Source organism: Lacerta agilis, chromosome 5, assembly GCF_009819535.1.
Source record: "Lacerta agilis isolate rLacAgi1 chromosome 5, rLacAgi1.pri, whole genome shotgun sequence".
Lineage (NCBI taxonomy): Eukaryota > Metazoa > Chordata > Lepidosauria > Squamata > Lacertidae > Lacerta > Lacerta agilis.
The window spans coordinates 15,383,013-15,399,345 of NC_046316.1; the positions used below are offsets into that span (position 1 = coordinate 15,383,013).

At 45.7% G+C, this 16,333-nt stretch overlaps 1 protein-coding gene across 1 annotated transcript in view; it reads right to left on the reverse strand.

The window, feature by feature from the left end:
- Positions 1-501: 501 nt before the first annotated feature.
- The window catches only part of LOC117046598 (disks large homolog 5-like), a 46,314-nt gene continuing 30,482 nt past the window's right edge, over positions 502-16,333 (reverse strand). The window contains exons 5-6 of the mRNA XM_033148705.1: positions 1,310-1,410; positions 502-581 (exon numbers count right to left, since the gene is read on the reverse strand). Coding sequence (XP_033004596.1) covers positions 579-581; positions 1,310-1,410 — 104 coding nt within the window. The 3' untranslated portion in view covers positions 502-578. The remainder of the gene's footprint in view (positions 582-1,309; positions 1,411-16,333) is intronic.

Genomic DNA, 16,333 nt, shown 5'->3' on the forward strand with positions numbered 1-16,333 from the left:
ACTGAGAGGTTGAGGGGGTAGAGAGAATGTTTTTAATACGTATGCACTAGAAATATGGGATGGGGGCACGTCCTTGCTCAAAACATGGACTGCCCAATGTGCACCGTGGTAGCTTCAGACTCTCCCTTGAGCCCCCCTTCCTAACTCTCTCAATTAAAAAATAAATAAACCAGGGTCTTGTTTGTTTTTAATTTGGGGGTCACCTCTCTTTGTCCCTGTGTTGTATTTGTTAAGGGCATGGGTGTTTTACCTCGTGCTTTGGGGAGGAGGCTTTTCTCATCCCATTATCGTGGTTTTTTTTCTGCAAAAGGGCTATGCTGTGGTGCCCATGACAGTTTCTTCAATTTCCAAATGTGACCCCGGGGGCCCACCAAAGATGGGAGGGTGCCCTGTTCTAAACATTGACGAAAATCTACTAGCTAGAACACAGAACTCTCCATTCATGCAGTAATTCCCAAGAAAGAAATAATATACGGTAAATATATATATATTACCCCTTTTGGAGCCAGTCTTTGGGAACTTGGGTGTCCAGGGTATTTTTATTCCTTCTCGGCCATATTTTAAGGTGATGGAAGAACCTACTTTAAAGTACAAAAGGAAAAACAGTCAGGCTTAATAAGAAAGAGGGGGGGGGAACTCCTTTAGGCCCTGAATTTCACAAGAGATCTGCAAGATTTCTGCTGTAAGCAATATAAAGTGGACTCTGGAAAACGCGTTATTGTTACAGAGAAAAATCAAACTGCATCCCCTCGTAGTTATATGGAGATATATCAATCACAAGGGGGACATCTTATTTTTAAAAAAACCCAAAAAACCTGCTATCCTTCTCCTGAATGCTTTCCTCCTCAAGCACAAGATTTACTCCCACAAGCACAATATTAAGATACATTGCTCTGTTCTATCTTTGGCAGTTCTAGACAAAGATGTAACCTCACTCAGACAAGGAATCATGTGCAGTGGGGCTGTAATATGACATGGGCAGTGCACGGGGCTCAACACAGTCCTTACAAGGGCTGAACAAACCCCATTATTCACTCCTGTGTCTCATAGGAGGCTGGTAGATGAACTAACTTGGGAGAATTCTAGAAATCTGCATGACAGCACTGCAGCAGCATTCCTGGTAGTTTAAATGAGGATTATTACTGGGCCTTTGAAAGGCTGTCTCTGAGTGGCCAAAGACAGAGAACAGAGTCTAAATCAAAGACTTGCAGCAACAGCTGGAGAGAAAGCAGAATATTTTCTTCCTAAATTGCACAGACAACTGAAGGAAAGAAATGTCTTGCACTGTCCAATCTGAAATGCCACTTACGAAGTCTTTCGCTAGAAGGCTGTGAATGTGAACCATGCTTTGATGAATACATTGGCATTCTTGCAGCTCAGGAGAAAGATGCTCTTCACTTGCTGGAGTGTCTTCCCCTCACACAGGGAAGACTGGGGTGTGTGGCTGAGGGAGGGGGATCCTAGCTTCATGCAGGGAAGACTGGGGTGTGTGGCTGAGAGAGGGGGATAATAGCTTCATGCAGGGAAGACTGGGGTGTGTGGCTGAGAGGGGGATAATAGCTTCATGCAGGGAAGACTGGGGTGTGTGGGTGAGGAAGGGGGATCCTAGCTTCATGCAGGGAAGACTGGGGTGTGTGGCTGAGGGAGGGGGATCCTAGCTTCATGTAGGGAAGATTGGGGTATGTGGCTGAGGGAGGGGGGGTGCTAGCTTCATGTAGGGGACACTAGGTGGTGTGGTGTAGGGGGTGGTGATGATGGTTTATCCATTGTACCTGTTGCCAAACACAAACAAGCATGGAGTTAGAGGGGTTAGAGAGCATTTAAAAAAACCCGAGCAATCTGTTTGCCAAAAAACTGCGAAGATAACATTACTAGCTAACAAAGACTGGGTCATCTAGTTCAACCCCTTGCAATGCAGGAATATTTTGCCAAACATAGGGCTGTAACCCACAACCCTGAGATTAAGTGTCTCATGCTCTCTGACGGAGCCATCCTAGGCATCCTTAGCTGCCCCCAACCCAACTCAAACAGCCGTGCCACGGAAAAGAGCCAAAGACCCATGCTCCAGTGCACATGTGTTAGACCTGGGAATATGCTCTCATGTGACCGTTCAGTCTTTTACCTGCAGTCATCAAAGGTTGATCCAGGAGACGACAGTGCAAGACGCTTCCTCAACTCATCCTGCTCCTGGCATGGCTGAAACAAAATGGTCTCCGGTTTCTCATTCATCTGCCTCACAGCAATAACTGCAGGGGGTGGTGATGGTGGTTTATCCGTTGTACCTGTTGCCAAACACAAATAAGCACAGAGTTAAGAAGGTTTAGACAAGAGCATTTTCAAACCAAGCAATACGTTTGCCAGAAAAGGTGGATAAGTGAACAAGCTATTCCAAAACAAGACTGATAAATTTGCCAGGGCCATGCATGGCTGCAATGAAGACAGACTTGTGGTCAAGTACACACATTTGGGGTGCTATCCACAATGCTTCCACAAACAATTGGTTTTGTTGATTTGTTATCCCCTAAAATCAATTATCTAAACACAACATATTGAGAACTGCAGTCAAGTTTCTAGGCCATATAACTTTGGAGATTGGCTCACACACCACTGAGCACCATCTGAATGACTCCCAAAGATTATCAAAATAACACTGCTCCCAGTGCCACGCGCAAGCAAAACGTGTCGCTGCCATTGTTCTGTGCGTGCCTCTTTTGGGGGCAGCAGATGCTTTTTGGAGGGGGGACGGGGCCCGAAGAGGGTGCGCAGGACAGGGAGTGGCCTTGGCAGGCCTCTCCAGCGGCCCGGAAAGTCGGCCTATGTGAAGAAAATGAGACTAGGCCGAATAGATTCGGCCTTACTTTGCCTTCGCCTCGCCCCCAACCCAGCTGGCCAATCGGCTGCGGGCAAGGGGCGGGGTGAAGGCAAGGCCAAGTCTCCTCGGCCTAGTCTTATTTTCTTCACATAGGCCGACTTTCCGGGACCCGGGAAGCCCAGCGCCGGGTCCCAAACTACCTCAGAGGGTAGGGCAGTAACTGTTCTTGATAATTTTGTAAAAAAAAAAAAAAAAAAAACCCATGGCACCCGGGGTGAACCATCCCCCCTGCTGTTCACCGCTGACTGCATATTAAATAAACGGAATGGAAGACACTCTCCTGCAGTGCCTCACAAAACACTTGAAAAACAGAACTCAGAAGGCAAAAACAGAGCAAAGGCTACCTGCTGCAGCTGACTGCGCAGGTCTGTTATTTCCTTCAGATCCTCATCATGAAGTCTCTTCATTTCCTCACATGACTGCTGGAGGTGATCGCGCTCTCGTACCAACTGGTTGTTCTTCTGCTTCAAAGTGTCCATGTCCTCCTCCAGCTGTGACTGTTCACTCAGCAGACGACTATGCAGTGTACTGTTCAGATATTAGAAACGTACGCAGGAAGGGCTCGTAAAAATGCCCCAACGGCAATTAAAAAGCAATTTTAGAAAACGTGGAACAGCAACATTGCTTTATTGAGTAAGCATCTCCGTTAAGCCATAAAAAAGGGGTCGGCATATCTGTCTGGCCCACTCCCCAGCAGACCTCTTGGCGGCACACGCTATTTCAACCACACACCTCACCAGTCTCCCCTCCAGGGATCTCCCCCTCCCTCAGCCACCCCCCCCGCCAGTCTTTGTTCCGTGAAGGCGGCATCTCCCTCCCTCACCCCACACCCCAGTGTCCCCTACCTGAAGCTAGGACCCCCTCCCCCAGCCACACCCGTCTTCCCTACATAAAGCTAGGATCCCCCTCCCAGCCACACACCCCAGTCTTCCCTACATGAAGCTAGGAGCCCCCTCCCCCAGCCACACCCATCTTCCCTACATTAAGCTAGGATCCCCCTCTCTCATCCCCCCAGTCTTCCCTGCATGAAGGTAGCATTTATTATTCCAAAAATGATACCTTCATCTGGTTGTAAAAATTAAGATTATACCAGCAAGAATGAGTCTTTTTGTAAAAAAGTGATTTAAATTGAGTCTTACTCGCTAGTGATTTAAATCATGATTATATCAATTTGATTCTTTGGCCTACCTAATGATAGTCAATAAACCTGACAAAAAAGAGATTTGTTGGTGTTTTGTCTTGTCCAGCCTCCTAGTGTTCCAACCTATTCCACAGCAGGTTATACTACCCTGGCCTAAAGGGATCAGGTTTATTATTTGAGAGTGCTCTTGGATCTAGCATTGTCACTGGAAGACCAAGTGGCCTCCATGATTAACAGCATTTTAAAACAAAACCAAAATCCCAGCTTATGCAAAGAAATCAATTGCAAGTCTTATCTGGACAGAGATAGCCCCCAACCCTTGTCTCTGCCAGAAACCCCACAAGAGTCCATTGGTTTAATTTCCTCACCCTTGAATTATGTGTTTTCAAGAGACGTGGGAATACATTTTTTTTTTAAAAAAACAAGTTTTTATTGAAATTTCTTTAAGATAATACAAATAATAATACAAACACAGTCTACACAATTACAAAAGACAATTACACAACCACATCATTACAATTACACAATCAAGTAAAAATAAAACTCAAAAAAAGACAGAGGAAAAAAAGAAAAAAAAGTTAAAATGACTTCCTAAAGTTCTTCTTCGTGTCTCCTACTAAAGTTCTTGTCTATGCTTTATTTAATAAATCAAGTTTGTTACAAAATATCTTTATATACTTATCCCTCGTTATCCATAATTACCTTTCCCTGTATGTCAGTCATTCCAAGCAGATCACCAATTTTGTTTCTACTCCTTCTTGGTTACAAAAGGACAAAAAGACTTATAGAGAATAAACTAGAGAATAAAACTCTCCCTCTTCACTTCTTTCTTCAAATATTCCTCCACATATTTCCATTCTCCTATAATTTTTTGTTTCGAAATATTTCTAATTGCTGCTGTCATTTTTGCCAAGTTCCATGAACTCTACTAATTTTAGGTGCCACTCCTGTATCGTTGGAACCTCTTCCCCTTTCCAATATTGGGCTAATAACATTCTAGCAGCTGCACACGAATATAGGAAAACATTTCTTCTATCTTCTTGTATTTCCTCCTGTACCAAACTCAATAACATTGTCTCTGGTGTTTTTTTAAAGGTGATTTTTAACATCTTTTTCATTTTTTCATATACCATATTCCAATACTTTTTAATTTTGACACAGGTCCGCCAACAGTGAAAGTAATTACCAACTTTCTCCTGGCACTTCCAACACTTATCTGACTTTAATTTATATATTTTGGCCAATTTTTCAGGTGTTAAGTGCCATCTATATACTAATTTTAGCATGTTTTCCCTTATTCGCGTGCAAGCCGTAAATTTCATACTAATATTCCATAAATTATCCCACTGAGATCGGTAAATTGTTCTACCTATAGAACAATACAATTTTTATGAGTAGCAAAGACCTGCCTCTGTAAAACAACAGCTTACACTTAATAGAAACAGTGCCCCCCCAACTTCCTTATCCCTCCTTTCTTGGCTTGGGTTCTGCTGGCTTCTAAGAGACAGCCAATCACAACACACAGGGTGCAGTTAAGATGAGTGAAAGCTCAGTTTCAGGGTTTTGCAAACATCACACAATGTAAAGGTGGGATGGGTTTTAGAAATGCATGTTTCAGGCAGGTGTCCTATTCAGATAAGAGCCACAATAGGCTGCATCATCCCTGCCATGAGTTTTCTGCTGCACACTACATGCAAGGATACTTGGTTTCATTTTACAGCCATTACCAATGTGGCTTGGCTGGAGCTCACTCTAGGAGTTTATGGCTAAACAAAAGTATGGTCCAGTAGTGCTTAGAGTGATAGGCTAGGACCTGAGAGACCAGAATTCAAATCCCCATTCAGCCAAGAAATTTACTGGGTGACCTTCGGCAGCCCACTCACTCTCAGTCTAAGATACCTCACAAGGTTGTTGTAAGGATAAAATGCTCAATCAAGAGTTATCTTAGATCCACTATGAGTCAAGCTCAGCTCTCTGGCTTAGCCATCTTGTCAATTGAATACAAAGCAGTGAAAGGAATTGATTTTGATCATGTGATTTCAAAATTTGCAGAATAAAGTTAGGGAAAAAAGTTTTAAGTGCTTATGTTCACAATGTTAAGTAAATAAACCACAAAATAACATTTGCAACTGTAAGCATGCATGAATTGCAGTGACCCTGGAAGCAGCAAGAAAAGGGCTCCTCCATCACGTGTGATGACTTGAAATGCAACCCTCAAACAAATCAGGAGTTGCCTGCACTATACAGACAGTAAAGGTAACCGGTGGCGCTGTGGGTTAAACCACAGAGTCTAGGGCTTGCTGATCAGAAGGTTGGCAGTTCGAATCCCTGCCACAGGGTGAGCTCCTGTTGCTCGGTCCCAGCTCCTGCCCACCTAGCAGCTCGAAAGCACATCAAAGTGCAAGTAGATAAATAGGGACTGCTCCGGCGGGAGGGTAAACAGCGTTTCCGTGCGCTGCTCTGGTTCGCCAGAAGCAGCTTTGTCATGCTGGCCACATGACCCGGAAGCTGTCTGCGGACAAACGCCGGCTCCCTCGGCCTATAGAGCGAGATGAGCGCCGCAACCTCAGAGTCGGACACGACTGGACCTGATGGTCAGGGGCCCCTTTACCTTTTAAAGGGAACCCTGACCATTAGGTCCAGTCGTGTCTGACTCTGGGGTTGTGGCACTCATCTCGCGTTACTGGCCGATGGAGCCGGTGTACAGCTTCTGGGATCATGTGCCCAGCATGACAAAGCCGCTTTTGGTGAACCGGAGCAGTACACGGAAACACCGTTTACCTTCCTGCTGGAGCGGTACCTATTTATCTACTTGCACTTTGACGTGCTTTCGAATTGCTAGGTTGGCAGGAGCTGGGACCGAGCAACAGGAGCTCACCCTGTTGCGGGGATTCGAACGGCTGACCTTCTGATCAGCAAGTCAAAAATGCTTTCTTCTTATATCACCAAATTTTTGAGGGAGAATTGCAATAAACTTTGTACATATCATTTATGTTGGGCTTGTCAGTTGGTGCAAGATTTTTGGAATTTAATTTTGATAGAGTATTACTGAAGAAACTACCGGTACTGTTTGTTGTCCAAGTTTAATGTTGCTGATTATTTTGATGATACCAGTGTAAATATACGGTCAAAAGAACTGGCTCTATATATGATCTTGGCAGCGTGTAAAGTAATTGCAACTCATTGGGAAACAGCCCGAAATCTTACACTGGACGCTTGGTACCACTCACTCTGAAATATAGCTATAATGGAGCAAGTTATGTGTAATCTGAGATTTCGACAACCACTTTTAGATCCTTCAACCACTTTTATGATTTGGCATTCCCTCATGACATATACAGAACCATCATTTTCATGACAACCCTCGTCACAAACCTGGCAAATTTGAAACTACAGTTGCAATCGAAATTATTCAACTCCCATTGCAAAGCAGGTTTATTATCAAAATTTACCTATTTTCAGTATACACACCCACCCACACACCGATAACGATAATAACAACAATAACCTGTTTAAAGGGCTGTGATATGGAGGATGGAGCAAGCTTGTTTTGTCCTGCTCCAGAGACCAGGACCCAAACAAATGGTTTCAAGTTACAAGAATTGAGATTCTGACTAAGCATCAGGACAAATTTTCCGACAGTAATATCTGTTTGACAGTGGAACAGACTCTCACCAGAGGTAGAGGATGCTTCTTCATTGGAGGTTTTTAAGCAGAGGTTAGATGGTCATCTGTCATGTATGATCTAGTTGAGATTCCTGAATTGGAGGATGAGAAGACCCTCAGGGTCCCTATGATTATCTCTCTTGTTTAAATAAACTTTGCCTTTTCCCTTCCTCTGTGCTTGGATTCCTTTCTTCCTTAACTTCAGCAGCAAGAAATTATGAACAGGGGGTGGGAAACTTTGGAGACAGATCAACATCAGTGCACTGAGAAACTGTTGGAAACAATGAATTTGCCTCAGGTAAAGGAAGGGGGGGAGGAGAAAGGCAAAGGAAGGGGGGGAAGGAGGAGAAAATGGGTGCCCAGCCAGTGATCAGTCAGCCTAGGATCCCTGAGCATGCCTTCTGACCAGTGGTGTAGGGAGCCGCTTTGCCGTCCGGAGCGGCAAACGCGGGGGCACCCCCAAGGGGCAGGGCACTGCTCCATAGCGTGCGTGCTGATGTCACAACACATGCGTCGTGACATCATGATGCATGCGCACTATGAAGCGCAGTCCGGCTGGGATGCCAGGTGCAAGCGGCCGGCACCCCTTCTGTGAGGGTGCGGCGGTTGCTCGCACGGCAACTCGTAAGGCTCAGCAGCCTTACGAGTTGCCGTGCGAGTAGCCACCGCACGGAAGGGGTGCCGGGCAGCGGCTTGGGAATCGTACTTGCGGGAGGGCAGCGCCGAGTGTCGCCACCCGGGGCGCAGTGCCCCCAACGCCCCAACCTCGGTACGCCACTGGTTCTGACATCAGGTACTTAAATCTAATTCAGGTTCTATTGATTAATTTAAGCTGCAATCCCTACCCAGCCTTCTGTGAGACTTACTTTTGAGATCAAATCACACTCTGACAGTAAACGAATCCAATTTTGGTTTATGCTGCTTCACATTGACTGACAAGGGATATCCCCAAAGTGCCATAAAACATGAGTCCATTCACATGCCAAGCTGCACATCTGGCAATAGCATGCATGTGCAAATGGGCCAAGGAAGGGACAACCAAGAGGGTGTCACCAATGCAGGATAACAATTAGCCAAGTCAACAGGTTCACACAAATATATATGAAAAATAAGCTGCCTTGAGACAACTTTGCTATCTTTTCACCTTTCAGCAGTGGTCACCCCCATCACACTCAGGTGTATGGGGAACAGAAGCAGCACGAACCAAGAAACCTTGCTTATAGCATGTTCCATCATTTGCCAGATTTGATAAGCCTTAAGGATGGAGAACCTTTGGCCCTCCACATGTTGCTGAACTACAACTCCAGGCACCCCCAGCCATTGGCCATGCTTGCAGGGGCTGATGGGAGCTGTAGTTAAGCAACGTCCAGAGGGCCAAAGGTTCCGCATCACTGGTATGAAACATGAAACACCATTGAGGTGTGGATTTTCCGCAGGCGTTGGCTTTTCCCCTCCACGGCCATTCGCAGCTCCCAGAGGAAGGCACCTGCTACACACGCGAGTGTGCGCGCTTTGTACGACCTCAGCTTCCCGCCTCGCCCTAGGCAACGTGTGAAGCGGCCCTCAAGCGGGAGAACCCGGGAAAGAAGAGAAACTGTTACCTTCTCCTTGCCCCCACAGTGGCAGCAGACGGTCCACAGGTACTTGAGGGTCCTCCAGAGCAGGGTGAGAAAGAGTCCCCCGAAAAAGGTGAGCATGGACGAGGCCAGGAAGGCCCACCACATGCGCTGCCGCGGTCGCAGGGGACCTCCATGGTCGTGGGGATGATGGCCGCGTTGATCGCCGAGGAGGAGTCCGCGTTCAGGTTGCTGCTGGTGCTGATCATCCTCCTGCTGCCGCCGCCGCCTCCTCCTCCTCCTCCTCGCGAGTAATATCTACTGCAGCCGCCTCCGTCATGTCTAAGAGCGGGCAGGCTGGGGCTCCGGGGAGCTCCCGCTGCTGCTGCCGGCGCCAGCCCCCTCAGGCGAGCCTATCCCCAGCCATAGCGCTGCTCTTCGGCGGGGAGGCGCGCAAGCCGAGCATCAGAGCGCACGTCCAGGCGGCTCGGTACCTCTCGCTCTGGCGCCCTCGCCGCCGCCGCCGCCGCCGCCGCGCCTTTCCTTCCAAGATTCCGGCGGGAAATCAAGGCGGCGGCGCCAAACCAGAGGCTGCCCCTTCCCCGCACCCCGAAATCAAGCCAGCAGCCACCGCTCGCTCCGGCACCTCACGACGCCCGCTGCCACGAATGGGAAAAGGCGGGCGGGCGGGCGGGCAGAAGCCCCAACAGGTCCCAGGCAGCTGGCGGAGGAGACGCGCCAGGCGCGCGGGAGGAAAGCGGCGCCTTGTGATTCGGCCGCTGAGGCGGCTTCGGCTCCCCAAGAAGAAGAGGCTCCCCTCACGGCTGGAGGCCGAGCGCGGACGGCTCCTTCCGGGCCAAGCTGCTGCCTCGTCTCGGGGCTCTCTCCAGGCTCCCCCTCGCCTTCTCCCAAACCACCCTGCGCGCTTCTCGGAGGCTGCCTGGGACAGACGGAGGCGAGCGAGAGAGCGACGCGCTTTACACGTAGCGGCGCAGCAGCAGCGGGGGGAGCCAAAGTCCAGGCGGCCCACGTGACCTGCCGCTTGAACAAGTCCTTCTGACGTCACAGAGAGAAAAGGCGAAGAGCTCCCGCGCGTTGATTGGACGCGCAGCAACCAGAAAGGCTCGCCTCTCTCTCTCTCTCCGTTTTCCTTCGTTCTCCATCGGAGGAGCAACGAGACATAGGGAGCACCCCGAGAGGGACCCGATCCCCTCCGATTAATGGCTGCTCTTGAACCCCAGCGTTCGGCTGGGATGGTTTTTGTTGTTCTTTATCGCGGCCCAGATCTGAAAGCAATATTTGGCTGAGGGCAGGGAAGGAGGCCGTGGGTTCTGGAAAAATGAACGAAAGCAGCGAGCCGGATCTTGTGCCAGGGTTGAGTTGCAGAAACGGGGGCTTCGCGATGCGGGGGGGGGGGGGTGTTTTCTTTTATGCGGGCTTTTGTCGCTCTCGCTTTAAAAGCGAAACACCCACCAGGAATTATTATTTTTTTAAAAAAATAATAATAATAATCTCCGCTAATATGGCTCATGGTTTTAAAATTGGCACAGGTAGCAGGGTGGAAAAGAGAGAGACTTAATCCCAAAATGCAACATGACAGGCAGTGGGAGGGGAGAATTCCAGGAGAAAGGAAAGCCCATTGTCAACGTCACAGCGACTGGATTGTACCGGAGCTTCCTCATGCGTGGAATTCTCAAGGCACAAAAGCAGCACCTGGTTTCACTAATGACAAGTGCTGATAGGTTTTCTGTCCCTTTGGCAGCTTTTAATGGTGACAGATGCCAAAATGGACACCACTTGTGTCATTGGTTAAGTAACGATTATTTTATAATGGTGGCTTTATGCAGGAGCTATAAACATATGACGAACAGGAGGGCATGTCCGTCAGTGCACAGCCAGACTCGGAGGCGTTTACCGCTGGAGAGGGGGAGCATTAAAAGGAAAACAGTAACGTGGTTTGCACTAACAAGCATAGGAATATGCTTGCACAGGATTTTGTGAAGCCTGCCTCCCCGTTTCCCCACAAGTGGGTTTTGGTGGTCCTGGCCAGGAAGTAAGAATGGAAGGCTCACAGTGTAAGGCAGGATTCTTTGTACCTTCGCAGGCTGGGCCTTCTAGGAAGCAATGAAGACCAGTGGTGCCAAATCCTTTGGTCTTATAGATGAGCCTTTCTTGCGTTGAATGAAGGGGTGGAGCTAACCCCTTTCCCTCCCAGTTCCATCATGCACTAGCAGAACTTGGGATGCCCTAGCCAGGATATGTTAATTGCATAAATCACTCACCTGAATAGCAAAAGTTACAGATAATCAACTGTTTTGATCTGTATGTGCCCCAAGAAATCAGACAATAATACTAACACTAGGACTGTTGACAAGAAAGGAAATTGTGAAAGGAAATTACAGAGGAAGTTTACTCAATAATATTTTGAATACCCCTGTAAAGAACAATATAATATAGAGAAAATTAAAACATGGGTGTGCGAATCTCTTAAACTGATCCGAAAGCTATGGAGGGAATATAAATCCATCTAATGTATCAGCGAGCCTCCAACTACATCAGTTTTAGCTAAACAATTATGCAACTCACTGCAGTGTCCACCATAGTTCTGTCATTTTGTGAAGTCAAAGTGCATTACTTTTAGAATTACAAAAACCACCTCATTCCTTGAGATAACCACATGCCCCATATAATAGCAGAAAATATCTCACTTAGCCGTTATGTGGAATTTATGGCCTTCTTTCAGTGTGATCACCAAAACAAAATCATGCAGATTATTAACCAGAGAGAGGATGGAGACAGCTATTCAAATATTTCAGTAGCTGAAGGAATGCTAGCTTGCTTCATAAAGTGTGCATTCATTTGTATTAATAAAATGTTATTTCTTTTCCAAGACATCTGAACTCAGGTCCAATTAAGCCTTTGCATTGTCCAAAATTTGTATCCCCCACTCCACCCCATGGCTTTGCCATTTTAAGCCTTCTCTTAACTTTATATTTTTTTTCCTTAATTTTTCCCAAGCAGCAATCTGAAAGACCAAAATCTTTTGACCATTTAATCATCACTTCCTTAACTTCTTCCTCTTTTACTTCCCAATTTTTCAGGAGTCTATATGCAACAATCTGAGACCAACATCTTTTGACCATTTAATCATCACTTCCTTAACTTCTTCCTCTTTTACTTCCCAATCTATCAGGAGTCTATACATTTAGATACTTTCTTTTTATTTTGTATTATTCTTTTTCCAGCCTTAATACTTCTGTCGCAAACCCTTTTCTTCGATCTAGTTTAAAAATATCAACCAATCTATAAGATGGTGTTTAATTTCTTCAAACTTTCTCAATTTTAGTTGGTTTTCTTCCTCCTCTAGTACAGTGGTACCTCAGGTTGCGCACTCAATTCGTTCCGGGGTGCCATTCGCACCCCGAACAGTGCGCAACCCGGGTGGCACTTTTGCGCATGCATGGACCGCGCGGACATGCGCAGAAGTGTCCTCGCTCTGTGTTACACTTCTGGGTTTGCAGAGTATACAACCCGAAAGTACGTAACACAGAGCATTTGCAACCCGAGGTATGATTGTATTTCTTTATAGGTTGCCCTGTTCCACCCCCCCAAATTTTTCCTCTTTACTGAGATAGCCTCTGGGGGGGGGGGATAACCACCAGTGTGTTTTTTTTTCTAATAGGTTTTTAAACCTATCCCACACCATGTATAATGATTTCCTTATTATGTGATTCAAAAACCCCATGTACTTTGACTTTTTCATGGCCTAAATAGGGATGCCACCCAAATCTGTTGTCCCATCCCTCCAAATCTGTATTCTAATAAATCTGTATTCTGTAAAATTATCCACTCTTTTATCCAATATAGGCTTCTAAAAATATTCTTTAATTTAAAACATTAATTAAAACAAGTATTCTACAAATGTTGCTACTGTTTAAAAAATAAAGTACATCTCTTACTCAAAATGAGAAAGAGCCCTGCTGTGGAAATGTTACTTCTACATTTAACTTACTTTCAAAATATACATATTAACAGGAGGCAGCAGAGCAGTTTTTTTTCTTTTCTTTTAACAATATACATAACATCACTGCAAGTAGTAATTTAAAAAAAAACAAAAACCTGAAAAGAATTTTCCCATTTGTTCCCAACTAGGCTGTACATTCTGCATTATGAAAGTAGTTAGTTTGGTTTCTATGAAGCTGTTAAATGAATTGTTTCCTATTAGTAGGTCCATTGTCACTGCTGAGCTGCCCAATGTGGGCAGGAGGAAGAAACCTCTGTATTGGAGATACAGTATCCACAAGATAAGAATGTTTGATATGTAGTTAGTAAGCTTTTAATGAAGAGCTGTATTTTGTAGGATAAAACAATATCTTCACAAGTTCAGTTCCACACTTAGGGCTCTTGCATATCTTGTAAAACAAACTGGAAATCCAGTTGTTCAAATTTTCAACCAATGCAGAGGTAACAGGACAAGTCATCTAAAAAAAGTTAATGTGTAACAGGGACATGCTGTAAGTAGTCATTTGTCAACCTCAAGATGCTTCTCCTTCTTTCTTCATCTTCTTCCTCTTCCGCCGCCTCCTTCTCTTCTCTCCCCCCCCCTTTTCTGTCTCAAGCCTTTTTTAGATATTTGCTAGCCAAGATCTTCTTTGGCAGGATATCTGCAAGGAACTGGAAAGTATCATAGTTCTCTGCTGGACAAGTTACTGTAGGTTAATGATGTTTTGTTCTTTCCCTGGCCGTGATTGTAGGAATGCATAGCTAAATAGTGGACAAACAACTCTGTGGTCTTCACTGTGAGGAAAATGGTGTCTGGGTTGATGTTGGGAGACCTCAGTCAAGCTCTTCATGATCACCCGGATGCGAGACAACAGCAGCGACACCAGCTGGTTTTTTCCACTCCTGCTGATTGCACTCACCCGTGACACCATCTTCCTGGACCATCTCCTTCCCACAACCGCGTGGCTGTTCTGTAGCATTCTGCAGATTTATTCCATGAAACTGTAGGAGAAGGAGGAAGACACATGCATTCAGCAGCACATTCCCACTGATGAAATAAGTACAGATTTCCCCACTTAACTTCATATTGCTTTTTGAAATTTTATCCCCCCCCCCCCGATTTATTGGATCTGTAGCGCAAGATATTTGTCGAGTTCAAGTCAGGGTGGATAGGAATGCCATTACTGATTCTATATTATTTAATTACTACTTTAAAGAAAAAAATCAATGCCATCATAAAATCTCAACAATGGTGGTGCCCTGCTCTAAATATGGACAAAAATCTACTTGCTAGAACAAAGAACTCTCCATTCATGCAGTAATTCCCAATAAATAAATAATATACATATATATATTACCCTTTTGGAGCCAGTCTTTGGCCACCTGGGTGTCCAGGGTATTTTTACTCCTTCTCGGAGTAAGGTGATGGAAGAACCTGCTTTAAAGTACAAAAGGAAAAACAGTCAGGCTTAATAGGAAAGAGGGGGGGAATTCCTTTAGGCCCTGAATTTCACAAGAGATCTGCAAGATTTCTGCTGTAAGCAATATAAAGTGGTCCTCTGGAACAAGTTTTATTATTTCAGAGAAAAATCTAACTGCATCCTCTGGTAGTTAAATGGAGATATATCAATCACATGGGGGACATCTTTTTTTAAAGAATAAAATACCAAAAGGAGTGTATTGGTAAGGAGTGGGGCACCATTGTCCCCTCCCTGCTATCCTTCTCCCGGATGCTTTCCTCCTCTGCTGAGCTCAGATATTGGAACTGTGCGCAGCTGGGTGGGAGAAAAGCATTTGAAAAAAGGGTTCTACGCTCCTTACTCCAGACAGCCTTTTTGTTCTTACAAACAGGACCCTTCCCATCCCTGTATTATCAAGAAACTGCTGTCTTTAGCTACAAACACACACCACTCATTCTGTAAGGGCCTATGGAGACTCACATCTCTCACAGTATGAAGAATGCAATTGGGACAAACCAAAGAAAGTCATCTCCAACTCCCTCAAGCACAATTAAGAGACGTTGCTCTGTTCTAGCTTTTGTAATTCTAGACAAAGATGTAAACTCACTCAGACAAGGAATCATGTGCTTGTAATATGACATGGGCAGTGCATGGGGCCTGACACAGTCCTTACAAGGGCTGCACAAACCCAATGATTCACTCCTGTGTCTCATAGGAGGCTGGTACTTGAACTGATTTGGGAGAATTCTAGAAATCTGCATGACAGCACTGCAGCAGCATTCCTGGCAGTTTTAATGAGCACTATTACTGGGCCTTTGAAAGGCTGTCTCTGAGTGGCCAAAGACAGAGAACAGAGTCTAAATCAAAGACTTGCAGCAACAGCTGGAGAGAAAGCAGAATATTTTCTTCCTAAATTACACTGTCCAATCTGAAATGCCACTTACCAAGTCTTATGCTAGAAGGCCGAGAAAGACTTGCTGGAGTGCATTTTTGTACCTGTGGGGAAAGTTCAGAATCACACACACTTTCAACTTGTTATTCTGGTACGGCAGGGATGGCCAACTTCTAGATTCACAGAGGGGTTATACTGTTCTCCAAACAGTGGCCTGGCATATTTTGCTGCACAAAAGTTATTTAACCGTTCCCTGAGACAAAGGGCAAGATGGCACCTCTCCTTGCATTCCACAGATGTTGAATGGCTTAGACACTGAGTATTCTTTCAACACTGGCAATGGGACAGTGTCTTCCACCACACCTGAGGTCAGCCACCTAATTCAAGAGGCACAAGGCAGCTTTCATGGCACACACAGCTCTGTCCTCTAAGAGAGAAGAATGGCCAAATACATTCTTAGGACCTCTGCTGCTAAAAGCAGCCACTTCACTTTCCTGAACGATAGGTCTGGCCCTGGGCACTAGCTAGCAGCAAGTGCTATCCAGTTATTCAGCGCATGTGCTCAGGCTTGCCAATGCATCCCAACGTATACAATTCATATTTACAGGCAGAACAGTAAGACGTAATATCCAAATGCAGGATAGCTTCTCCTTAAAGCTTGATGCATCCCACCCTACAAGTGGAACTGTGGGTTAATCTATCATAATTTGATTGCAAATTGGAAGTTCCAGCAAGGGCTCAAAT